The sequence below is a fragment of the Malania oleifera genome, chromosome 6 (genome assembly GCF_029873635.1).
Source record: "Malania oleifera isolate guangnan ecotype guangnan chromosome 6, ASM2987363v1, whole genome shotgun sequence".
NCBI classification, from domain to species: domain Eukaryota; kingdom Viridiplantae; phylum Streptophyta; class Magnoliopsida; order Santalales; family Ximeniaceae; genus Malania; species Malania oleifera.
In genome coordinates, this window is record NC_080422.1 from 52,268,879 (window position 1) to 52,296,875 (window position 27,997).

The 27,997-nt window shown below is 36.6% G+C and overlaps 1 protein-coding gene across 4 annotated transcripts; it reads right to left on the reverse strand.

Annotated features, from left to right (window-relative positions):
- Window positions 1–1,313: 1,313 nt before the first annotated feature.
- Window positions 1,314–22,528, reverse strand: LOC131158241 (plastid division protein CDP1, chloroplastic). 4 transcript variants are annotated; one of them, XM_058112972.1, is made up of 13 exons: window positions 21,962–21,993; window positions 12,374–12,487; window positions 12,173–12,257; window positions 11,904–12,041; window positions 11,431–11,535; window positions 11,212–11,334; window positions 10,502–10,870; window positions 10,084–10,179; window positions 9,865–9,984; window positions 4,937–5,002; window positions 4,069–4,854; window positions 2,670–2,860; window positions 1,314–1,596 (listed from the first exon to the last, which is right to left on the reverse strand). In XM_058112972.1, exons 2-13 carry the CDS (start codon window positions 12,391–12,393, stop codon window positions 1,515–1,517), a joined length of 2,181 nt encoding a protein of 726 aa, XP_057968955.1. In that variant the 5' UTR covers window positions 12,394–12,487; window positions 21,962–21,993; the 3' UTR covers window positions 1,314–1,514. The 4 variants fall into 4 exon arrangements, with proteins under 4 accessions (XP_057968955.1, XP_057968954.1, XP_057968953.1 ...); XM_058112971.1 differs by having other exon boundaries at window positions 11,431–11,613; XM_058112970.1 differs by lacking the exon at window positions 12,173–12,257 and having other exon boundaries at window positions 21,962–22,528.
- Window positions 22,529–27,997: the final 5,469 nt, after the last annotated feature.

A 27,997-nucleotide genomic window follows, 5' to 3' on the forward strand; every position in this document is an offset into this window, starting at 1 on the left:
GAATTTTTCGAGTCGTGACATATAATGTTGGAGCATGTTTGACCAAAAAAAGAGAGAAAGAAACAACGTATTTAAAACACAGAAAAATTAATTAAGTAATAAGAATGAAAAATGGATAAAATTTTACGAAATTAAATAATTAATTCTATAAAATAAAAATACCCTATATCCCAATAAACGGATAGTATACATTAATAAGATAGCATATGCTATATATATATATATATATATATATATTATTTATTTATTTTTCCTTATTCACACAACGTATATTTTATGAATTATATTGTACTATCTAAAAATATGTTTATTAAACAAAAACAAAATAATTTTTATTTATTCATAAAATTTAATGCATTTTAAACATAGTGAGTATAAATGATATTTGAAAGTACACAACAATTATAGAAGTCTTGCAATTATTTGATTGTTGTTGTCAAAAATTTACTATCTAATTATATGGAGTGAAATTAAAATAAAAAAATATATAAAATCATTTTTATTATTTTACCTAATGATTGATAACTCCATCGTTCCTTGATAATTTAGGGGCATACGTACTACTTTGAAAAGTTTAAGAAAACATTTGCAATGGATGACATAGTTTATGGGGTATAAGTGCATTTTTTTTTCTATTTTACTTTTTTATTTTCTCTTTCCTTAATAATCAAACATGAAAAATAAAATACTTCATTTTTCTTTCCACTCACTATTTTTCAAGTTCCAAAAGACCATACTCTTCTCCAAAACTACTCTTCTGATATATATATATATATCTAAGAAAATATCTTCATTTTGGTAGATATCCATTAGGAGCAAAAATTTCACTTAACAGATCATTAACAAATATAAACTCAAATCATAACAACTAAACATCCAAGCAATATCCATTCTCCCTCCAAATTCAAGCCCCCAAAATGGTTGTCTCAAGCTTTGACGATCCAAATGTCTCCTAAGAGGCAATTCCAACCATAACTACCATACTTCTATTAATTTCACACTTACTATTATTATTCATAACCACCAAAAATTGAGAAGCAACAGCATGACTAAAGCGTGCGCATTACACAAGTTCGTGTTGCGTATTTCTCAGCTTTCAATGATAATGAATGTGTCATGCAAAATATATGTTTATGTATACGGATATCAAGTCAGGGCAGATCTATTTCATGAGCCCCGTAGAGAAAAATGGGAAAGAAGGAACTCAGAGTGGCATAACAGGAACTCTCCCAAACGTGATTCTGTCAGAAACATGCCCAACCAAATTCAATTTCAATGTCAGTTCCAAGTCATCTCCCTCCCCACCCCCCCCGCTTTTTTTTTTTCTTTCCTAAGAGAAATGAAAAACAACGAGCCACAAAAAGGGAAAAAAAATAAAATAAAATTTGAGGTCACTTTCAATTCTGCAGGTCCCTCTGCAAGCAAAGAAAGACTGATAATAGAATCAGCATGGTAGCACTAGCAGGAAGTCAGTCATCATGGGTGGCAAATGTTTCCCACGGCCACTCTGGAAATCAAGGGGTTTGAATATCACATTCGCAGAACTTCCAGGAACCATCATCTTGCCTTCTCAGGATGTAACATATTTTATAGGAGCTGTAATAATAGTTAAAAAAAAACAAATAAATAAATATTCAAGAATTGAAATTGATCAATGACAAAAAAAAAATAGTTTCTGAATGTGGAAATTAATTATTGAAGGAAAAATTACAGGGAGAAAGTTAGGGAGGGCGCACTCGCAGCAAAATCAAAAAATGTGCAAGTCCTAGACAGGAGGGCCATAATTTGAAGTAGTGAAAATTTAAATTGAAATTCATGATCTGTAAATGCATGAAGTTATTCTTTTTCCCTGCACTATGAAATTAAACCAGATGAATTTTATGTGCACAATTATGAATTAATTGTTAACCATCTTGTGTTTGCCACACGCTTAATATCAAACTAGCAAACACGCACTGAGATTGGTTCTGGGATGGTCTTGAGAATCTTGGCATAGTAAGCTCAAATCAGGGTTTGTTAAGGGGACTCCCGGCCTCCTTTAGCATTTTCCCTAGGCCACTTGAGCATCTGCAATGTCCTTTCCCTTTCCTCGCATCGTTACTTCTTCTTCTCTCCCACCTTGACCATGTGTCGCTACTCTATTGGACCAAGGAATAGGTTGAGACCTAACAGGGCATTGCGTTATTGGAGAGGATGATGAGAACACATGCATATGCCAGTTCCCTATAAATACTCCTAACCTTTCTTCAATGGGGGGTCTTTTAAGACATTGAAGATCTGTGTGTGTGCGTGTGTGCGCGCGCATGTGAAATCTCACAAGCACAAGCTTGTTGGCTCGAGAAGTCCCTCCAACCATTAGAGCCCTTCTCCCACCACCATACACACTTGAGCTTCTTAAAAGCTGCCTGGTTCTCATCTTTTAACCCTCTCTCGTACGTCCATTACATGTATACAATGCAAGCTATAATGGAGGACCCCTCCTTATGTAATCAATATTATATGATCCTGGCCACCAAGCTCTAATGGCTCCAGTTTTTTTCTAAACAAGATTGTGGTTACTTTAAAAATCCTTGACAAGTATGATTTGGCTAATCCAGTAAACACAGGTGAAGCTTTATCCAGATGTATCCATTAATTATGGTGCCTGTGTATATTTTTGCGCTGCTTACCTGTAATATGTTGGGTTCCTATCCTGAGATTCACTAACAAGTTCCGCTGCTTCCTGTAGGAAAGCCTCAATTTCCGCCAATTCAGCACCAGCCTTATCCGATAAAATGTCCGCTCTCAGAACAGACAGTTGAAGCAAAACAAATCTCCAGAAGCAAGACCTTGCTTTCGCTGCATCTGCCAATGCTTCAAACTGCAAACCAAACATGTGTAGCAAAACTTTAGCACTAGCACCATCCAGAAAGCAATTTTGAAAAGTGCGAATATTCCTACATCCCCACTTCACACAGTTTAAAGTAGGTTGATGCCTCGTAAAGGCTACGATTTTCAAAGGAACCATGAAAAGTTCAGGGCCATTGGTTTCTTATTCAAAAACAGAAATCTGAAAATTGCTGTTTTTTTTATAAAAAATTTAAAGTGCCAAACATAAGAATGCAGCATACTTCATAGTTCTCAATTGTTTATTGGTTGCATTCCCTTGTAACACAACATTTTATTATTTACTGAAAAAGCTCTGTTTTTCATGAAAATTCTTGCAGAAAAATTATCAAAAATGCTTGCAAAACATAATTTCTTCATCATTTTAATTTTTTTTCCCCATTTTATAGAACAGAAAGTACTTTCTGAAAATGATAACACCATGCCTCAAGCCTCTCATTTAGATTTTCAGCAATTTTTGACAAGTTTCAAAACTCATATTTTGACCTCTACACAGCACACCGAGCATTTTCACAAAGTTTCTTTTAATTTCAGATCCATGTTATCATTTTTTTTTTTTTTTGGAAGAAGCATGTATCATTTCACTTTGGACTCAAGCTAAAATCAGTGATGGAATAGCTATTATGTAGAAACATAATAGTTTACAAAATAAAATTATGTTGTTCTAGAGGAAATGGATACAACAAAGTTGCTGCGGTTCCAACCAATATGGAATACTATGAAATAACAACTCCCTAGTTTCACCATTGGAATATCAACTCCTATGCTGTTCTATGTTAAAACGAAACCAACTTTTACATAGTCATTTGCCTTAGAATGGCATCGTTTTTTTTTTCCTTTTTTGGTAAACTACTATATTCATACACAAATAGCCATTCCACTTTTATCATATTCCATTCCATGAAGACTAGTCATAATACAAGCCTGCAATATGCTACAAACATGCCAGTCACATTAATGGCATCAGCAGTTAATCTACTGAGGTGGATGCCGGAGGAATATGACAGATTAATTGCTTCTTCATCTACTAAAAAATTTCAAGATTATGAGATGCATAGCCTGACTGAGCGCACATGTACATATAATGATTATATTTATGCGTATCAGACTTACCTCTCAGCACACAAACTTAAAGGCATACAGATGACAAAGCGTGAAATTGTGTCGAAAACAATATTTTACCTGAACAAGCATTGATTCATCAAGAACTTCAGAGAGGCTATGAATTTGATGGCTTGGCCCAAGAGCTTCAGCTTTAATGGATTGCCATAGCTTAACAAGAGCTTCTGCTTCTTCAATAGGCATCGGCCTCCTGTATAATGCTGCCATAGAGGATGTTGGACTAGAAGCACGACAGGAACTTTGCAGATTGCCAGCAGTGAAGCGGTTCCTGAGATGTGCTTTAACTACTGCCAACAGCTTCTTAAGTTGGCCGGGAATACTACTTCCATCAATGCAAGCAGGCCTCAGACTGTGGTCTGCTGAAGAAACTGGCATTGAGGAGGTTAGGGAGCTTGCATACATGTTGGGCTTGGAATCCCATCTAGATACCCTCATCCACCCAATTTTCATGCTCGAAAAATTAAAGGTAGCAAACACAATACACCCCAGTACTGCACCAACGATTATCCTTCCAATCATATCTCTAGAGGCTAACCAGCTTTCCCAAACTCTGTTATGGTGAGCACCAAGATTTCTTTTCAGTTGAACAGCTGATATGCTAATATTGCCTCTACTTGCATCCTTGTCCAGCATCAATGGGTTTTGTAAGTCAGCCAGAGCCAAAGGCTTCACAGCAGCCCCAAGATGCAGAGATGAATTTCTATAGCGAAAAGGTTCTTCAATATCTCTTTGATTAGATGCAAGACTAGCGCACAGTGGTCTGTGAGAAACAGCAGGCATTGTCTGTGGAGCTCTTCTACTTTGCCTCTTCCTAAGATTTTGCTTTTCAACACTGAAAAAGTTAACCTGAAGATACAAATATATGACAGTTTCATGCTGATTTATACAGCTATTATTTATTTTTTGTAATCATTAATAAAAATCTTACCAAAGAAGGAGCAGAATCCTGTGTATCTGGAAACACACCAAGCACAGCATTCTTAAGCCATATTTCCTAGTCAATCCAAGCAGGCAATTTGGCATGAGAAAGTGGAAAACTTCAAAGCCTAAAGTTCGTAGTGAAAATAGAGGTAGGATGAAATGGAAAACAGTTCATTTGGAAACATGACCACATCCCTAAACCCATTGGACTCACCAGCCCAATCATATTAATTTCCCTGATTTTTTTTTTATTTTTTAAAAACATATATCAATTGCCCTGAAGAATTAAAAAACTATAAAACAAAAACAGAAAAGGAAGAAAAGAACAAGATTATGAAAAGGGGAAAAGGAGGGGGAAAATTATAACACAATGGATCAGTAGGATTTTCATTTTTTCAACAGACTGACCAATAGAATTGTTCTTGAATGGGCATCCTAATTTAGTAGCTGATTCAATAAGCCCAATTCATTGTTTAAGAAAGCAAAAAATGGGCAATAAGATCTACCATCTATAGATCTATAGTTAGATACCTTCCTGTATAGTGCACCAGCATTTAAAGAGGTGAGGATGCAAAAAGAACCATAATTCACATTGGGGTACCTCCCCATTTTAAGAATTTGTTATCCTTTGAAATATATTAATAGAGAAAAGAGAATACAGAGAGTGAAGAATGAGGCATCCACCATCGTCAAAGGGAAAAACAAGTACACAGGCTAAAAAGAAAGAACAGTAAAGCTAAAAGTGCAGCTTGGCAATCCTATGCAAGTCCGTAAAAGAATTTTTTCCAAAAACAATCATTTTCTATATTCCAAAGCAGTGGTAAAAACACAATCCTACTCTGCAAATGTTCAGCAGAAATAAGGTACCCCTTGAAATATGAGCTTTATGCTCCTATCAAATTCAACATATTGTTGCAAAGAGAGCACTTCTCCATGGTGCCCCTCTCCTTCTCTTAACCAAAAGTGCACTCCAAAGAAGGTCAAACCCCTATGCAGACACCTCATTTTGTTCCCCTACCTGAATTCACACCTTTTTCAGACCCCTAAATGCAAATTGGCCATAACTGAAGGACTAGATTGCAAAGTGGCACATTCATAACTTACATGGATCCCAAGGGCTTTCTTAAAGCTCGAAATGGGACAATTAATGACCTACCCTCACCATAACTTGCCAAGGCCTTAAATAAGCAAAGGAGGGGAAGAGGAGGCAACAAAGAAAAGGGATCAACTTGTGGGGCCAGCTGGGCAAGCAGAGCCACCAGTGCACTGAAGGCAGTACCTCTAACTTGGCCTCTCATATTCATTTCTCAAGGCTAATTTAATCTACCCCCATTTTTCACCCATGAAGGCATATAAATAAGAACTTTGGGGGCTCCATTGGCAGCATGGAGTATCATTAACAAGGGCTATGAAAGACTAAAATAGAGACAGAGGGAGGGAAACTATGCCATTGCAACATATAGTAGAATAGAGCATTCTTGATAGATGGAAGAACGACTTTGACATTGGAGGTTGATTGTCAAGGAATTCCCAAGAAGAGATCATCCATCTTTAAAATTTGATTTGCATAACTATACCGAAAACAATGTAGGCGTTAAGGTTTCATATACATTGTTGACCAACAACCTAACAACTTAAATCTTTTAGGTGAACTGGTAATTTAACATGGTATCATAGCTGGTTACCAGGCTGTACTGGGTTCTGGTCTTGTTGCCCACATTTATTTTGAGTGGTTAAAAAATTAATGTATTCCCTGTAATGGGTGTTATTTATCATCTATTTGATATGCATTGTTGGCCCACAACCTAATAGTTTAAGCTTTTAGGTAAAGTGGTAATCTAACAGTAGGCATTCTTCCCTAATTCAATTCTTGCACAATTGTAGTCATTCGTATGATAATTAAAACTTCTATTGGTAATGACTAAATGAGGATGTTGTGATGGCATCATTTAAAATATGTGATCAGTTCTTGCATTACTATGTGCTCAAACTATATGATGTTACATGCCCATTTAATGTGCATGTGCATGCAAAAAAGACTGTTTTGATCATTTTTCGAACCACTTCAAATTTGATTTCTGATTCAAAGCAGGATAAGTAGGCATCTGGGTTATTAAATGCCAGGTCTAAATCCATGATCATGGTAATAACAGCTGTTATGCAGCATAACAGCTATAAAGTAACAGAAAATCAAGGTTCCGATACCGTTTCAGACCGCTATAGCAGTGTGGAGAAAATTCATGGCCATAACGGCCATTACACTTCCATAACGGGCCATAACGGGTGTTACACATCCATTATGGGCTGTCACGGACCGTTATGCCCTGTTACGCCAGATGCACATTCTGACAGCCTTTAACTTGAAAATACCTCATTTCTTCCCAAATTTTCTGCCTTCTGCTGCTTTCTCCTAGCTCATCCAGCTTAATAGCGATCTACAGCTGCAAAAACAGAAGTTTGTACTTGAAATTGTCGTCTGAAGGTTGTGTGTTTTATCCATTTGAGGGGAAATTTATTGTTGTTTGGAGGTGATTTGGGTAGATCTGAGTGGGAAATCAAGTTGGAAGCTTGATTTTTGGGTAGATCTAAATGGGAAATCAAGTTGGAAGGTTGGGATTTGGGTCGATCCAAAGTGGGTTTGAAGGCGTGGCTGAAATCCTCCTTTTTTGGCTGCTGCGACCACTGCTGCTGCTCTTCGTCAGTTCGTGCGTTTGTCCAGTTGACTCCAGTGTCCACAGTCAGAATGTATAATTTATTTAACCCAACATCCTCAACCCACTCATCCCCCCCCCCTCCTTTTTTTTTTTTCTTTTTTTTTTTCCTGCTTGTGAAAGCTGAAGCTTAATACCAAAGATTAATTTGATTTATTTTAGATAATTACATTCGTAAGATAATTAATATAAAATTCTAGTTAACTAGTTTTTCAAATTTACTTATTTAACTTAGCTATATATTTTTTATTTTTTAAATATCCTAATTTCTTAATATTTGGTGCTTAATTGCTAATTTACTATGATTGATATTACTTATAGCTTAACCAATTAATTTGTGTAATGGGAAATTTCGTAATGAAAATTGCTATGCTTAGTTATTGTTATTTTGAATATTACAATTTTAAAATTAAATTTGCTAAAAAATACAAAATAATATATATGTAACTATTAAAAACAATAATTACAATGTGTGAAGGCTATTATCTATCTAGTATTAATTTACTTAATGAGCCTAAATTGCCTACTTGTATCATAATATTATATTGAAATTAATAAATCATGTGTGTGTATATGCATATATTCATTTTATGTCTCTATTGTCAATTTCAATTTCATTTTTAAAATTTTTAGTCATTAAAGTAGTGAATAGTAAAAAGAATATGCTTTTTTCATGTAAACAGCACAATGAAATTAATATAAAAATCATGTTACCTATTAAAAAGTGTTTGTAGGTTGAATAAAAGCAGTCAAAATTCATTAAAAATCATGTTTTAAAGGATTCCATCAATATTCTTCAATTTTGACATAGTTGTGCATGCATGAAAAAAAATTCACGACCGCTACGACCGCTTCCCATTACATAACATCCGCTTCTCCTACATCCCGTGACACCCGCGACTGTCACGCGATGTTACCCGCAACGGCGATTTAAAACCATGTCCATGATTAAGAGTCTCTAGAGTGTCTCCTTAACCAGATAGCTCTTTTGGTTATTTTAATTCATTCATTCCCCCATGACTAGCTCAACTTGAGCCTTCTACATAGGTCCAAGCATCGAATCATGGTTCAAACTGTACACGTTCTCACTTATTTTGAGTGATGATTGGCATTTTGCTTTGATATATATTGAGCTAATGTTTCTTATCTTGAATTGCTCATTTTAATTAAGGATTCCCTTTATTGCCAAATTTCCAAAAAGAAGAGCAAAAGGCCAAACTGAGGAGCTTAATGGTTCACTCGCGAGACCCATAAACCTTCTAATTCGTAACCTAATTCTTGTCCCTTGTCTTCCTTAGGATGCATTTCCAAGTTATAGTCATAGAGTGTTTACAGCTTTCTGCTTATTTTTCCAAAAATTAGTAAGATGATGATTCCTTATCTGATAAATGGATTCCTATTGTATAAGGATTATTCATCTAGGGCGGTGGCCTTGCAAGGTCCCTGCCACAAAGATAAGCAGCCAAGGGACAATTACCCATGATAAAGGTTTGCTCCAATCTAAATTGAGGCAGTGATTCTTACAATAAGGTATGAAAGCTCCTACTGTTTAAGGTTGTCAAGACTAGAGATAGTGGCTAAGGCCCATGGCTGGAGATTCCAATTGCCTAGCTTGAATGATTTTCCCTTGAAATAGATAATTTTTATATTAGTTCTTTCAAGAGTTGAAGTCCAAATTGAACACTTGATTTTGGTTTTCAAACACATGAATACAAACATATTATTCCAAACACACTAAATAACTTACTCTAAACCTCCCATGAAAGGCAGCAATGGGAGAACAAATGACTGCCTCACACAACCGGAAAAAAAAAAAAGGGAAAAGCAAACATACATTAGCAGACAGCCTTATTTGGTCTTCTCTTCTGAAGCAGATCATTTTTGTTTATTATTTCAAGTTCTGCAGTCCATATAAAAGCCTTTACTTTGGAATGAATCTCAGGTTTCCAAATCCACAGACATGTAAATGCACAAATACACATATAAATGTAACATATATATACTGTTCAGCACACATTTACTATAATAAACTGCTCTGCAACAAAGAAATATAGACAATTAAACCGACAGTAGTAAGAAGAAACGGACTAAATTATTCTAAGCAAAATAAATAAAATTTCCCACCACAAAAGGTTCTATCTAAAACTATAAGATTGTATATCTGTAACAGTTTCAAATGCATGCCTCACAAAGCAACAAGGACTAAAATTTCAGGCAGACATACCAATATTGGGTTGGTACCAGAAACATCCTTGTTTTCCTTTTCTGGAACAGAATGTTGAGAAGTTGAGTTTGAATTCAATTCGAGCTGTCGCAGCTTTTCAATGGCATCTGCCTCCTCCCCCTGAAAAACCAAGATTTGAATTTCCAAATGTTCTAATGCAGTTATATGAATTCTAAGATCTCAAAAAATAAGAATAAAAAAATAATGTGAAAATTATACCTCTCCAAGAAGGAATAAGCAAAAGGCTTCCTCAAATTTTAGATCAATACCTTCTGATGCTATTAAACATTCACTTATAGTTTTTGCTTTGCTAATCTACAAGAGAATAATAGAACCACCAATAAAAATAAGATAAAATACATGAGAATGACTTCCACATCTCTCTCTCTCTCTCTCTCTCTCACACACACACACACACACACACTATTGCACATGAAATTCTCAGATTTTAGAGTAGAAGCTAGCTATACTACAAAAAGAAAACCTGATAATTAATGCTTAAAGTATTAAAATAAATTTAAATCTATTAAAATAAGAAGATTAGATATTTATTGGAATTTCAACAGTTGTTGAGATATTTTAAAATTGCTCAGAAAAGTAAACAAGTGGCTATGTCCAGGCTGTAGAGAAGAATTACCAAATCTGTCTGCTTTCGCAAAAATCCAAGAGCAATATGAGCTAATAACACCGTGTAGAAACAACTAAAATCAATAACGACCCTTTGATTCTGTGATTCGAGTAATTTTTTATTCTTCCGAGTAACAGCTAAACTATCCCATGGTAAAAGATCAACTATTTCTGTAGCCATGAGCCTATTAAGTGCTTGGCTCAAGAAGCACGGCCAATCCTGGACTTTACATGAAGTTTGGCAATCAAGACCTTGTCTGAGCAATTCATGCAAGGCTGCAATAGCTCCTCTTCTCCGTTCAGCATTCTCTGGTGTGCAAGGCATACCCAATATTTCCAATGTGCAAGCAGGCGCAAGTTCCTCCAGGGATTCTTCTATCTACAAGAAATAATAAGGCAAGTAGAAAATTCTGCATAGATTGTCAAGAACATTTTTATCCACATTACAAGTTTGTTTTTTTTTTTTTTTAGGGGGGGGGGGGGGGGGTGGGGTTTGCAATTTCAGTCAGATAAGAAAGAATTAACCATTTCATCCATCAATATTTTAAAATACAATTTGCTTTTTGACAGGAATGATGGAAGTATGGAACAAACACAGCCATCCCCATTGGCACAGCAAAGCAGTAAATCTCTATGATAGACTAAATCAGCAAAATAACAGAGAGATTCTTGAAAAAATATGGCTAACTCAAAATTGAAAGCAAAATAAATGAACTTTACCTGAGACAACAATGTCATTTTACCAAGAGATACTCTGCTCCTGAGAAGACATTGAGCACGAGCAAGAGCTTCAAATCCTGGGGACACGTCGTTCTTCTCGAAACCAATCTTTGCAATTGCACACTTCAAGAAAGCACCTATGATAAGAAAAGGAAGGATAACAAAGCTTCTACCAAACACTAATTACAAGCTGCTGCCTCTTAGCTGGCTTGTTCCTACCTCTGCCAGTGCCATAGATAGAAGCAAATCATGAACATATGGTTTAACATCTGGATGCTGGAGAGCTTTACGGCCAATCTCTAGGACAAGCTTCAATTCTCCAACCTGAATCAAAGGATTCCAGATCCCATAATATCCATCATCCACAATCAACGGCTTTATTGTAATTCGCAAACTACGACGCTATAATTAGAAGACAAAATTCCAATTTTTGTATCAGGACAAAAAATGAAGATTAACTAGTATTTGAAATAATGAAACTGAAAAAAAATTAAAAAATTAAACAAATAAAAAGAAAAAGAAGCCTCAATCAAAAATGAAAAACAAGAAGCCAAATAAGGCCTACCTAGTAGCTTCACAAGGTTGGTGTACTTTTCAGGTTGAAATACATCTCACCAAGAAAAACGTAACAAACTTTAATATAATACTATTATTGTTTATAAAGAAATAAGTTGGATGCAACAGAGCTGCACCTCTTGAAGGAGGCAAAGGGCACCAGACAACCAAGTCCACGGAATTCGAAGAGAAGCTTTAGGTGGGATTTTTTCCTTCATATTACCAGCGTATTCTGGTTCAAAGAGAAGCTTATCCCGTACATCCATTAGAAGATCCTGCAAAGTAGAAACTAAAATCAAATAAATACAAAAAATATAAAAAAGGGCAGCCTGGTGCACAAAGCTCCCATATATGCGGTGTCCGGGGGAAGGGGCGGACCACAATGGGTCATAGTACGCAGCCTTACCTTGCATTTTTGCAAGAGGCTGTTTCCACACCTCGAACCCGTGACTTCACATAGTGACAACTTTACCATTGCGCCTAGGCTCCCCCTCAAATAAATAGAAAAAGTATAAAATAAAATCATACGTTCATGACAATAACATATGCAAACATTCACAGCATGAATCAAGCAAAGTTACAGCATAATTAAATAACTAGCAGCTACCTGCCGAGATACAACAGCATCCATGGTATAACCTTCTTCGACCTCCGCAGTTTTCAGTTCCATCACAGACCTAACAATCTCATCTTTCTCAGCTTGATCAGGAACACCAACAAGCTGCAAGTTTATTTAGCTAATTAAGGGTTAATAAATGTGTACAAAGAACAAAATAGACAATAAAAAATGAGAAAAGGTTCAAGTTATTGCTAAATATTTCAATAAATAAGAGGAGTCTATAAGACATCAGCAAAACGAACTAACAGTGACTTCTAAAATAAGAGAAAACTTCTCACTTCGTCCATGTGACCACGCTAATAACCTCAGCAAAGCTCTAGTTTAATGGCATAGAAGCCGTATAGCATCACACACAAACTGACAATGCTAAATGAATTTAAACTATGGGGAAAAAAAGTGTTCTCATAAAACCAAACTTCACCCAAATTGATAAAATCTGAATGAGAATTGAGGAAAGCATGCCCGGTCAGAGTATGCTACAGGTTATAGCCTAATAGCCCCATGTTGGTGGATTATTCCAACTATTATGATGTAGGATGAGAAGTTGGTATTTGGATGGATCATTTTGACCCAATTTGGAGGCAATTGTTGAATAACAGGGTCAGTGGATTATTAGGTCCTAAACCCAAATGTGCTTAGTTAATTAGTTGTCTATTACGTGTGCTTAGTTTTCTTGCAGTACAATTATGTATTTTGGGGGCTTGTTTGCAATACTTACGTATTTTAGGAGCATGCTTGCAGTTTCATGTAATTTAAGGGCTATACTTTCTTATAAATAGTGTGTGAAAGCCATGTAGAAGTTGGTTGTTGAATCTGAATTGATAAATGGATGTGGGATTTCCCCTTGTATCTCCTCTCTTCCCTCTTCCTTTTTCTTCTTCTGCCCTTCTCCCCTCCCACATTCTCTCATGGTGGCAGGTCCTTGATGCTGCCCTGCATCATTTGGTATAGAGCCCAAGATTGATCTCTGTTCTTCCACTTCATTCCCTCATTTTCCCCTTTGTATTTTTCAGATTCTTCATTCTCTATACCTCTCCATTTATGATCTTCTGATCCTCTCTCTCTTCTTTTCTATTTCTCTGTTCTTTCTTCCTCAGCCCTTCTTCCATCTTTTTTATCTCTTCTTCATCCTCTGCTTTTCTTTCACTCCTAGATCTCTATAATTCTGACTTCTTTATTATCGTCTACAAAAAGGAAGAAGAAAGCCGAACAGCAGTTTTGTACTTCTTCAAAAATCCTAGTTGTGTCCTCATTTTTTGAACATCCTTTCCCTGGAAGATTTCACAACACCTCCACCACCATAACCCCACAAAATCCCACATCCTGCAACTTCATTACTGTTCACTCACCAGTGAAAGTGTGAAACCCCACGTGCTGGCCAAACATCTCCTAGCTGACAGCCCTTCGAAATCCCTAACTTCTTGCAGCACTTCTCTCATCACACTGCCACCACCTGTGCCCCATTCTCTGATCTCCCTTCACCCCAAATTTCATCACCGGAAAGTTGCTGCCCACAATGTGCATGAGAAAATTAAACGAGCAAGTGCGATAATTTGATATGAAAGGCTAAAAATTTGATTGCCAATATCAAGAATCAGACCAAATTGCTGCCATTTGCTAACACTTGTAAGTTGTTTATAAGGGTTTGTTTTTCTTGAAGATTGTTCTTAAGAAATTGAGAGTGAAGTTAGTGGTTTGCATGAACAGATTGATGATTGTTAGCAAATTGTTTAAGCATCCTTGGTGATATATAATTACAACATGATGACCAATGTTGAAGTGTCTGCAAAGATGGAATTATTGTCCAATAGGGTACGAGACATAGAAATTGCTTCAGAGATTATTAACAATGCTTTGAATAGGTTAACAACCGAAAAGTTGCTGCCTTAGGTAAAAGCCACATGGATTTTCCTACCAAACAGGAAGGTGGAATAGCAGATGCCCCTCACACTTTGAGTAGCGTGAAGGCCAAAATGATCATTTGAGTAAGGGAATTAAACCAAAAGTCTCAGGTTTTAATGGTGATGGCTCTCCTGATGAATTGATTGGCGGTATTCTTTGGAGTGCTGTTTCTAATAGTATGACATGAATGAGGCTAGAAAATCATATTTGACTAAATCGAAATTGAAGGCAGCTGCTCGAATTTGGTAGATCAAACAATAGGAGATCTTTAGAAGCAGAATATTTGGTCAGATTACAGCAAGGGAAGAGATGAAGCAAGTCGTGCAGGAGCAATTTGTACCTCCCAATTACCAACAACGTGTTCACCTCCAACTCTTTGATTTGAAGCAAGATGACAAGATATTGATAGAGTTAAGACTAATACCCCTTGGAAGACTCCTGAAAATTCTGGAACAACTTTTAAAGGCCAACCATCACTCAAATGTTTTAAATGTCAAGGTTTTGGGTATTAAGGTGCACAACATTTACAATTCATGGATGTTATAGAAAAAGAAGATGACCATGATGAGAATCGTGGCACTCAAGTAGTTGAAGTTGAAATAGAAATCCCAAGTGACTTAGATGGTGAAGGCAATGTAAAAAATTTGTTTAGCACTTCAACATAAGCTCTCTTAACACAAAGGTTGAAGAAAAAGATGATTGGAGGTGAACCAACATCTTTCAAAATCAGCATGATTTCCCAAAAGTAGCTTCGTATTATAGATCCTAGTAGTTGTGCAAATGTAGTTTCTGAGGTTAGATTTTAGAAGTTGAACCTCATCTTGATCCATACAAAATTGCTTGGGTGAACAATAACAACTTGAAGGTCCATTATCATTGCTTACTTATCTTCAAGATTCCATTGTGGAAACAATGAATGTGATATCTGGTAGTTTTTGATGAAGCTGCAAGGAAGTTAAATTTGGATGGTGAACCTCATCCTGATCCCTACAAAATTGCTTGGGCGAACAATACCAACTAGAAGGTCCATAAGTGTTGCTTACTTACCTTCAAGATTAGGTCAATTGTGGAGACAGTGCAATGACCCTCTCAAAATTTATCATATCTTTTTGGTGGACAGCGGTCATTTAATAGAAAGGTTAAGCATTATAGATATAAGAATTCTTATTCCCTCTACATCAACAAGAAGTATAAGTTGATGCCATCTCAAGCTCTTCCAATCACCAAGTTGAAGCGTACCTCCGGTTCCTTTCTTATGAAGCGAGATGATCCTATTCATGGTGATGGACTCCTTGGTACTTTCCCCAACTCAACAGAATCGAGCTCTTTTCAAAAGGATGGAATTGATGTAGGTTTTAGGATGAGAAGCAGGTATTTGGATAAATTATTTTGACCCTGTTTGGATGCCTATGTCTAAGAATAGGGTCAATGAATTATTGGGTCCTAAACCCAAATGTGCTTAGTTAATTAGTTGTCTATCATATGTGTTTAGTTTGCTTGTTGTAGGATAATGTATTTCAGGGGCTTGTTTGCAATGTTCGTGTATTTTACGAGTATGCTTGTAGTTTCACGTAATTTAACGGGTATATGTGTGATTTCTTGTGTTATTGTCTTTCTTATTAATAGTGTGTGAAAGCCATGTAGAAGTTGGTTATTGAATTTGAATTGGTAAGGGAACAGGTGATTCCCCCTTGTATCTCCTCTCTTCCCTCTTCCTTTTTTTTTTTTATTCCTTTCTCCTCTCCCACATTCTCTCATGGCTCCAGATCCTTGATGCTGCCCTGCATCACATTATTATTCATAAGAGAGTGAAAAAAGAGTATTTCGCTAAAATGCATGTGTACGCCTTGAATCCAACCCCTCTTGGAAAACCAAATGATGCTACTAGTAAGTTAAATTTTAGGGTATAAGGGCTTCTTTTTTTTGGAGATCTATCAAGATTTATAATTAAAAAAAAATTGAACAAGGCACACTTGGACAAATCAGCTCTGATGATTCCATTCACCCGTAGTTCAAACATAAGTGGTCAGATTAACATAGATTAACTGTGTCCAAATTATAAGCTTGTGGAAGAGCAAATTTAAGGAATTTTGTTACTCTACATCACGCTGTGGATGCCATGAGGATAGACTATAGAGGACAAGTAATTGATCCCATGTTTTTAATTATTTATGGAAGAGAGAAAAACAATTATTTTACATTTTACATTTTTACTAAGCTTACAACAATCACTCTACATTTTTTACTGGATAGAATAGATTCTCCCTTGTTTCTTAAAATTTCAGAAACCAAGTAAAAACAAAGAAAATTGAATATTGCGGTTTTTCTCAATTTCTTCCTGTTATGAAAAAAAAAAAACCTATGAATTCGGGATTGCACAGCGGAATAGAAATGCAGCAAACAATGAAGAACCAAAATATAATTCACAAAGACGCAGTATATCTAAAAGCAATAAGAATCCACACAAATATTTACGTGGTTCGGCAAAGCCTACATCCACGGGAGCAATCGGCAAAGGTTTCACTATGAAATTCTCGAAGTACACAATACAATGGTATTACAATGATCTTCTATCTTTCAATACACTAAGACAAGTGTATTTTGAATTCAGCCCCGCAGCCTAGAACAAAACCGTCAACGATTTTCCTAAAACCGTCGACGAAATAAAAAACCGAGAGTAGATTTATGAGATTTCTGAAATTTCAGTGAAACCATCGATAGTTTCAGAAAACCGTCGACGGATTTCCCCAGAATGCTGATATTAACTATGTCTTTCTCCTTGTGTATGTTAGCCATTCCAAGAAATGAGCCACCAAACATAACAATCTCCACCTTGGAGAATTTCTACCCCTTAGGAGAACTCGAAAAACATAGCCCGATGCTCCACCTTGACCTTAGAACGTTAAGTTGTGTCTGTCTTCCTTCTAGCACTTGGAGACATGAAGTTAGTTCAAGTAATGCTTGAATTTTTCAGTAGTAACCAGTTTTGTCAAAGTATCCGCTGCATTTTCAGATGTATGAACCTTCTCCAATACAAGTTCACCTGAAGTAATCAATTCCCGGACCCTGTGGAACCTCACATCAATATGCTTGGTTCTAGCATGGTACACTTGATTCTTTGCCCAGTAAATGACACTCTAACTGTCACAATGCAGCACAACTCCACCTTACTGTATACTCAACTCTTTGACCAAACCAGTAGACCATAAAGCTTCCTTTGCCGCTTCAGAAATTGCCATATATTCAGATTCAGTTGTGGACAATGTCACCAAAGATTGTATCATGGATCTCCAACATATAGGTCATCCTACAAGGGTAAAGACACAACCCGTTGTAGACCTTCTGTCATCTATATCCCTTACATAATCAGCATCTACAAACCTTACAATTGATGGACTATCCTGTTGCTTGCCGAACATGATGTCAAAACCTGATGTACCCCGTAAGTATCTGAAAATCTATTTTACAGCTTCCCAATACTGTCTACCCGAATTAGAAAGAAACTTATTCATCATACGCACTGCATGTGCTAAGTCTGGCCTTGTTCACATCATGACATACATTAAACTCCCCACGACGCTAGCATAGGGGACGTTTGACATGTCTCGGATATCATCATCCGTACTTGGGCAATCTACAGTAGACAATTTAAAATGACTCGCTGGAGCCTAGAGGTGTACATACCAGTTTTGCATCAACCATGCTAAACCTCTCCAACACCTTCACCACATAACTGCCCTGAGATAACCACAACTTCCCTATAGTTCTATCCCGGCGAATCTCCATCCCAAATATCTTTTTGGCTAGACCAAGATCTTTCATGTCAAACTCTTTATGCAATAGTTCCTTTAACTGATTTACCTTAGTTAAATCTTTAGCAACTATTAACATGTCATCGACATACGACAACAAGAAAATAAAAGAATCATCATCAAGTCTGTTCACATACACGAAACAATCATACTCACATATCTTGTAGCCAATTTTGATCATATAGGAATCAAATCTCTTGTACCATTGCCTTGGAGACAGCTTCAACCCGCAGAGAGATTTCTTCAACTTGCAAACTAAGTTTTCTTTCCCTGGTTCACTGAATCCCTCCGGCTGTACCATATAAATTTGTTCCTCTAAGTTACCATGAAGAAATGTCGTCTTCCATTCATTTGTTCCAAATGCAGATCATAATGAGCTACCAACCCCAACACCATCCTGATAGAAGTATGCCGAACCACAGGTGAAAAAAATTTCATCATAATCTATCACCTTTTTCTATGAGTACTCTTTTGTCACTAACCGTGCCTTGAATTTTTTTCTTTCGTTTTCTGAAATTGGCTCCTTCTTCATATATGCCCATGGGCAACCTATCGCCCTCTTCCCATCTGAAAGCTCCACCAACTCCCAAGTTTGATTCTTATGCAGCGATTTCATTTCTTCAATCATTGCACCTATCTACCTACTTTTCTCCTGGTCGTGCATTGCCTCTTGAAATGTACTTGGATCATTGCAACTGGTAAGAAAAGCATAAGATACTAACTCATCAAATCCATACCTTGGTGGTGGTTTGATAGTGCGTCTGGATCTCTGTATAGGAACATTGTCAACTTGCTGGTTTCTCGAGCTAGAACTCCCTGCAACTAAAGGACCAAGATCATTGTCGTTGTCTTGAACTTCCAACTCTACCTACAAAACATATTCATCTCTGCCCCAGTTTTCTGGCTCCTATTTCTATTCATCATAATCTTGAGTACGCTTCACCATAGTCTTCTCATCGAAAACTACGTTTCTACTGATCGTCTAATCACTACCTTGTTTTCCACTGGATCCCACAGCTTGAACCCCTCCAGACTCTTTTGATATCACAAAAAGATGCAACGTCTAGACTTTGTGTCAAGTTTCGATCTCTCCTCACTAGACATGTGAACATAGGTTGGACAACCAAATACCTTCAATTCGGAATAGTCTACTGCATTTCCCATCCATACCTCTTCTGCCACTTTCCCCTCTGGTAATGCCCTTGGTGGTTTATCAAGATACAAGACATACTAACTGCCTCAGCCCAAAAGTTCTTTGGTAGCCCTACATTAAGCCTAAGACACCGAACCCTTTCAGCTAGAGTTTGGTTCATCCTTTCAGCCACACCATTTTGCTGAGAGTTCCGGTGAACAATGAAGTGTCTCTAAATGCCCTGCTGCTCACAAAACTCCATGAACCTAGATTTAGCGTACTCGGTCCCATTGTCTGACCTTAGACATTTGATTCTCCTCCCCGTCTGGTATTCCACTTTAGCTTTCCACAACTTAAACCTGGCAAACGTATCAGACTTATGTCACATGAAGTACACCTAGACTTTCCGTGAATAATCATCAACAAAACTCACATAATAAACATGTCCACCTCTTGTTGCTACTCTAACCGAGCCCCAAACATCAGAATGTACATAATCAAGAATACCTTCCGTTTTGTAAATCGTTGATTTGAATTTTGCCCTATTTTGTTTCCCAAGAATACAAATCTTGTAAAAATCCAACTTACATGTTTTCATACCTTTCAAGAGTTTCCTCTTGTGTAGTTCCTTCATACCATGTTCCCCTATATGCCTGAGATGCATATGCCACAAGATGGTTTCATCAGATTCAGTATTTACGGCTACAGCTCTACCTACAACAGTAGTTCCCTGCAGCGTGTAAATATTTCCATCTAACTTTTGCCCTTTCATCACTGTCAGATTACCTTTCCATAATTTCATAACCCCATCTTCGGAATTGTAATTGAATCCATTACAATCCAAAGTGTCAAGTGAAATTAGACTCTTCCGTAACTCCGGTATGTGTCTTACATTACTCAAGATTTTCACAGCACCATCAAACATTTTAATTTTAACATTTCCAATGCCAATGATCTTACAAGAAACATTATTACTCATAAGAATTGAACCTGAATTTACCAACCTGTAAGTGCTGAACCATTCCTTCTTTGGAGTCATATGGTAAGAACATGTCGAGTCTAGAATCCATGAGTCCGTAAGGTGATCCGACCCCGATGAAACTGAAAGTACATCACCATCACTGCAAACTGAATTTTTTTCTTGAACCACATTCACTGATTTTAAAGTCCCTTCATGCTTTTCGGCTTTTCCTTTCTTCCAATCCGGGCACTCCGGTTTAACGTGCCTATTTTTACCACACTTATAACACCAGATATCCTTTTTCTTCTTGGATTGAGTACGTGATTTTTGACTTGATCCACTTTTGAATTTTCCTTTCCCACGCTCATAGTTACCTTTCACCACAAGTCCTTCTCCATGTGAGTTTTCATCATAGATTTTTAGCCTTTAATGAAAATTCAACAAGACACTTGTCACCTCTTCTAAATTAAGAGTCTCTTTTCCCTATGTGAGAGTGGTAACCAAATTTTCATAAGTATGACTATGAGTTGATGGCAAGGAATTTAGTAACATCAAAGTCTTATCATCTTCTTCAAACTTAACATCAACACGCATTAAATCACTTATGATTTAATTAAATGCATTGATGTGTTGATTTAAGTTCGAACCTTCAACCATCTTAAGCCAATAAAGACACTACTTAAGAAATAGTTTATTAGAAAGTGATTTGGACATGTACCAGCTTTCAAACTTTTGCCACACAGCCGCTGGAGAATCCTCCTCCATCACATGACAGAGTATTTCGTCGGCCAAACACAAAGGTATTGTGGAAACGACCTTTGCCTCCAATTCTCTCCAATTTAGCTCATCCATATCTTCCGATTGAACACCATACAAAGCCTTCACCATCCCTTACTGCACAAGAAAATCCTTCACTCTCCTCTGCCACAAACTGAAGTTTCCAGTTCCATCAAATTTGACAACATCAAACCTTTCAGAAGAAGTACCTAATGCCACGACAACAACACTCTGATACCAATTGTTGTAAAAAAAACTATGAATTCAGGATTGCACAGCGAAATATAAACGCAACAAACAATGAAGAACCAAAATATAATTCACACACATGCAGTATATCTAAAAGCAATAAGAATGCACACAATTATTTACGTAGTTCGGCAAAGCCTACATCCACGGGAGCAATCGGCAAAAGTTTCACTATGAAATTCTCAAAGTTCACAATACAATGGTATTACAATGATCTTCTATATTTCAATACTCAAACAAGTGTATATATAAAGTTCCCTTTGGAGGTTTCCCCACAAAACCCAACCGACTTAACATTCAAATTCAAATTTTGAATTCACCCCCGCAGCCCAAAACAAAACCGTCAACGGAATAAAATATTGGGAGCAGATTTTTGAGATTTCTGAAATTTTAGTGAAACGGTCAATGGTTTTGAAACCGTCGACGGATTTCCCCAGAATGTTGATATTAACTATGTCCTTCTCCTTGTGTATGTCAATCATTCCAAGAAATGAACCACCAAACACAACACTTCCCATCCAAACAAAATTAAGGCATAGAAATATGATTTTACCATTCTCAGCAAGGCTGAGAGATAAGACTGATCAGGCAACTTAAATAGAACAATAATCACATTGTACGAATTGCCTTTTAAAAAAATCTTATTGCACAAATATTAACTAGATTACCACATACCACGACATGCGCACTTCTAACAACCATTACATCATAAGCTAATTAATTAACACATTAAAAAAAAAAACCTGGTAACAAGTAATAGGAATTTCAATGGCAGAGCAAGCGTTGCCATTCTCAACACTGCAATGCAAATCAGCAACAGGACGGGCTCCTCGTCGGTCCACAGAAGCTATTTCGATGGCTCTCGAATGCGACGCAATTGAAACCCCAGGGTTGCATCTTCTATGGACTGTTTCCGAGAGATGATGAACCCCAACACTGCCCAAACCCCAGGAATTGTGCTCCACATTGTGAGCATAACCCGCGGGAGGAATAATCCGCTGCAAATGAGCAATTATCAATGCCATATACGACAAATAAACTCTAAGCTTCACGTCATTCCCTCCATTCTATCACACGGAAGCTTCGCCACGTTCACCCAACAACGAACATGCAAGAAGCACACAGATCATAGGTTTCGCTACAAACAGAGGATTTCAAATGCTGAAATTAGGGTTTCTAACAGCAAGAGATCGAACCCGAATCGAACATGTATAAAAACTACAAAGCACTCAGCTACTCCTTGGGTGTTTGTAGGGGAATGCCGTGAATCTTCGATAGTTAAGTTTCAGCACCGTTGCTTTTCGTCAGCATAAAAGCAACTAGCCATGATAAATAATTAAATAATATAAAATTATTTTGAGATAATTTTATAAGAATATTTTGAAATTATTATAAGTATTTAAAATAATAAATTTAATATAATTATAAGGATATTTTAAAATAATTGTAGATAGTGAAAGGAGTATTTTGAAATAATCATTGGAAGTTATAAGAGATAGATTTGATATTTTTTAAAGAAGACACTAAAAGGGAGATTTCCTTTATATATTAGAGAAAATAATAAATAATTAAATAATATAAAGTTATTTTGGAATAATTGTAAATAGCTATAAGGGTATTTTGAGATAATTATGAATAGTTGTAGGGATAAATTTGTCATTATAATAAGGATATTTTAAGATAATTGTGGATAGTTAAAAGAGTATTTTGGAATAATCATTGGTAGTTATAAAAATAAATTTGACATTTTTGAAAGAGGACATCAAATAGAGAATCCCCTTATACTGAAGTACTAGTTTTATTTGTTAAAAGCTTTGCCTAAAAGAAAAAAGAGTTATCTTCTATTTCTAAGGGTAAAAAACTTTTACCTCCTCTTAGGTTTGGTAAAAAGATAAAACATTCACTGGCACTTCAAAAAAATTTCATGAATATTTCTTAAATTTCAACAATCTCACAGACTTCCTTTGAAATATTTTAAGGGTGCAAGTGTCTCAAAATAAAACATTGAGGGAGCTTCATGGGACTTTTAAAATAACAAAAAAAGTCTTTGAATTTTTTGAAATCTCAAGGAAGATTCTTGTTTTTTTTTTTTCAAACCTCTGAGGAGATTATGTCTTTTGCCCTACTTTTAATTATAACCCAAATTTTTGAGTTTTTTCCTAAGTTAATATTATTTTATTGGAACTAAATCACATGCATTGAATCCTTTTTTTTTTTTTTTTCAAATTGATGTGTTACTAAAACTCACTAGATGGTGTTTTGTATGACGTATGTGTTGGAGCGTGAGACAATTTGATGACATGGCAACCAAAACTCACTACTTGGTCCATCGATTTTTCAAAAGCCAATTCTCGTTGCTTCATCTAGCGAGTTTTGACCAACTTATCTTCGTCCTCCTCCCCATCAGTAGATGCACACATGAAAGAGAGGCAAAGCAGCAGCAGCAGCGAGAAAAACAATGCAGGTAACCATTGGTGAATAATTTGAACACTATTATTTAAGCAGTACAAATGAGGTATTTTTCTTGACTAATTCCTTCTCAAATCTTAATTTCTTTCCTAATTTCTTGTTGCATTTACAAATTTGAGTTAAAATTCTTGTTAGTTGGAGGTGCTATTTGTATACTTGTGCTTTTGTATTTGGTGATTTGAAGCATATTTGGTGATTTGAAAGTTATATCCATGGAACCCTAAATTTTTTAGGTTAGGACTTTCATTCAATTTCGTGTATATTTCAATGTTTAATTGATGAATTATTTGTGTAAATTTCATTATCCATGTTTTAATTTGTATTCAATTTCATGTATTTTTCAAAAAATTAGCTGTGAGATTACTATCATTTCAGGTTCTCCAAAATTTCTAACTTTAACAAACCACCTTTGTTTTGAAAATGACATTGCACCCTTATATGTTTAAAAATACAAGAGATCTTTAATTAGAGAATTTTCCCATTAGTTGGTATTAATATCTTAATTTATTTGACTAAACATTGTATTTTTCTATTTTATTCACGTTTGATAAATTTGTTATTTTTCACTTGAAATATTGTATTTTATAATTTATTTTTCATATGGCCACTTAACCTAGGTAGAAGCATACAACAGTGAGACGTGCAAGCGCTCATGTCATGCATGACCATTCAAATATCAAATCTTGCAAATATACATGAGCACTTGCACATCTCACTGTTATATGCTTCTACCTAGGTTAAGTGGCATGACATGAGCACTTATATATATTTGCAATATTTGATATTTGAATGGTCATGCATGACATGAGCACTTGCACGTCTCACTATTTAACTTAGGTATTATGCTAGCCTAAGTAGATTTTTACTCGTCTCTACATTAAATTTCTGTATTAGACAAGATAAGGTTGAGTATATGCTAGGCAATGTCTATGTTGGGCTAGAGTATGTTCAACCAAATCAACCAATATAAACATAAAATTATTTCAAACTTCCTTTCCATTAAAAATGTGAAACAATAGTTACAAAATATATGCAACAAGTTATAAAAGTTTTGTTGTGAATGAACTCGAAATTGCACAACAGAAATTAAATGCAGCAATAATGAAGAACAAATATGGAACACACATGCAATATATATGAAAGTAAGAACAACAACGCAAATATTTATGTGGTTCGGCAATGCTTACTTCCATGAGAGCAATCGACAAAGGTTTTCACTATGAGAATGTCAAAGAACACAATACAATACAATTCACAATGATCTTCCACTCTCAGAATATACCTAGAATGGTACATTTACAAACACTTCAGTGGTTTCCTTCTAAACACCCAACCAACTTAACGTTCACATTTAAATTTTGAAATCAACCTCGTTGCCCCAAGTCAAACTGTCGATTGTTTCAGACATAATGTAAATTGTCTAAATTCTAGAGCAAATCGTCGATTGTTTCAGCCAAATAGTTGATTGTTTGCTGCTGCTCCTCAGCCCAAGTGAATTTCAACCATGTGTTCTTCCTTGTTTATGCAGTTCATCAAGTATATGAGTCACAAAAACACAACAATGTCCACCTTGGCGAGTATACGCCCCTTAGAAGAACCCGAAAAAATAGCTCGTTGTTCCACCTTGACCTTGGAACATTAGGTTTGGGTCCGTCTTTCTTCTAGCACTTGGAGACATGAAGTAAGTTCAAGCAATGCTTGAACTTTTTAGAAATAACCGGTATTGTCAAAATGTCCGCTGCGTTTTCAGATGTGTAAACCTTCTCCAATACAAGTTCACCTGAAGTAATCAATTCCCAGACCCTATGGAACCTTACATCAATATATTTGGTTCTAGCATGGTATACTTAATTCTTCGCTATGTAGATAGCGCTTTGACTATCACAACGTAGCATAACTCCACTTTGTTGTATACCCAACTTTTTCACCAAACCAATAAGCCATAAAGCTTCCTTTGTAACTTCGGCAACTACCATGTATTCAGATTCAGCTGTAGACAATGCCACCAAGGATTGTACCATGGACCTTCAACACTATGGTACATGGAAAAGGCCAAGCTTCTTGCTTCTCAATTTGAAAGGGGAGGTGAAGAGGCATGAAAGGGATGAAAAGAGTGATACAGAAACACTGTAAAAGGAGACAAATGTAAATGAATGATGCTATGTATGTTGGTGTATATATGTGCAATGCCTACCTCCCATGAGTTAATTGGTGCACTTACCTAACGTATGGTTTAGATAAGGTCAAAGCAATAGACCACAATGGTACTACGAAGACAGAAGACGTTCCCTTCCAAGACACGGGGGTCCGAGAGCAGTGCCCCCGGTGGGGGGTACAGGGGCAACACCCCTTTGAGACGGTATGGCCTATCCAGTGTGAACGGTGGGCATGGTATGTCAAAGACGGCCACTAATGTCAAATACGACCACTAATGTCAAAGACAGCCACTAATGTCAAAGTCAGCCACTAATGTCAAAGATGACCACTAATGTCAAATTCGACCATGGTAGGTGAGCTACCACCACCTACCATGGTAGGTGAGCCACCCATGTGCTTCTTCCATGGACCAGGGGCTATAAATAAGATCCCCCCCCCCCCCAATCGGAGCACTACACACATCTCAACTACAAGATTGTGTCATCTTTTATTTTTCTATTTGTTGTCCTTTCGCCATTGAAGCTCATTTAGTGAGTGCATGGTTGGATATATTTTTGTAATTTGATTGTTGTAATAAAACTTTGTGTAATCTCTTCAATCGTTTCTTCAAAACAGATCTTGGTGTTGTTATTCTACATGGTATCAGAGCTGAAGGCTACTAAGAAGGAAACAACTATAATTGTTGAGACGTTGGAATGGCGGGAACTTCATCTTCAGCTACTGCATCTCTACCAGCACTTTAGATACATCCACTAGCATTCCAGAAGGAAAGCTAGATGACATGAACTACACTTTGTGGAAGTTCAAGATGAGTTCTATTCTAGATTCATATGAACTACTTGATACAACTCAAGGTATGGATCCATAACTAATTGGCACGCTTGATCCCACCAATCTTAAGGTTATCATCCTTCCATATGTTGCCCTCGTCAAAGCATGGAAGAGTAGGAATGCAAATGCACTTTGTGCTATTGTCACAAGTGTATCCGATTCTGTACATACGTTGATCCAGCATACATCCAAGGCTATAGATTCTTGGAATGGTTTGAAGAATTAATATGAAAATAATTAACTAGACACGCATTCAGAACTTGGAGAATCAACTTGCTGCAGAAAGCTACATGACGGAGAATTGGTAGAAGTATTCATCACCGGAATAAAAAATTTGTGTGATTAGATGGTGGCAGTGGGCATAGCAAAGACCAGTGAGGAGTTAGCTCAAAGATGTATTCGAGTGCTGCCATCAAAATATGACAGTCTGGTAACTGCTCTTAACACACAGATTAGAACTCCTGCACTAACCTTTGAGGAATTCTGTGCTTTACTGCTAAAGGAGGAGATGAAGCTGAGAACTAGAGAAAATGAAAGCAGTAGTGTTTTCACCGTGCAGGTCAAAGGCAAGGACAATAATGTTGAAAAGAAGAAAGGAAAGAACAATAAGAGATTTTCTGGTACATGCTACTACTACAGCAAAAAGGGGTATGCAACCAAGGATTGTAGAAAGCATATCCACGATGAAAATAACGACACGTTGAAGCCTACGTGGAGTGTTAGACAGGTAGCAAATTGTGTTGAACTAGAATTAGATCTTTTCAGGGTTACAGAAGAAATGTGCTCAACTACTCAAATAGTTCTAGGAGATTGCTCATGGGTACTTGATAATGGAGCTTCCCGACACATAACCAGAAAAAAGGACTGGCATGGTTCCCTTAAGTCTCTACATGAACCTATGAATGTGATTGTCGAAAATAATGCAAAGTGTCCAGTAGAGGGCACTTGATCCATTTTCTTAAAAACCATGAATGGCCAAGGTAAAACTCTTTCAGATGTCCTTTATTTTCCTCACATTAAGAGGAATATTTTATTTGTAGTTGCTATTACTAACTGTGACTATGAAGTACGATTTATGAAAAAAAAAAGAGCTGAGATCATTGATAGAAATGGCAACATTGTGGGCGAAGGTATTCGAAAGAATAACCTGTATGAGTTTGTGGCACTTGCCGCAACAACTAGAGATACAACAAGCAGATTTTGGCATGAAAGGTTTGGACACATCTCCTATGCAGTTTTGAAGGAGATGCAGAGAAAGGAAATGGTGGTTGATTTGCTTATAGTAGTTGATGTTGCAGAGCCTTGTGAAGCTTGCATGCTGG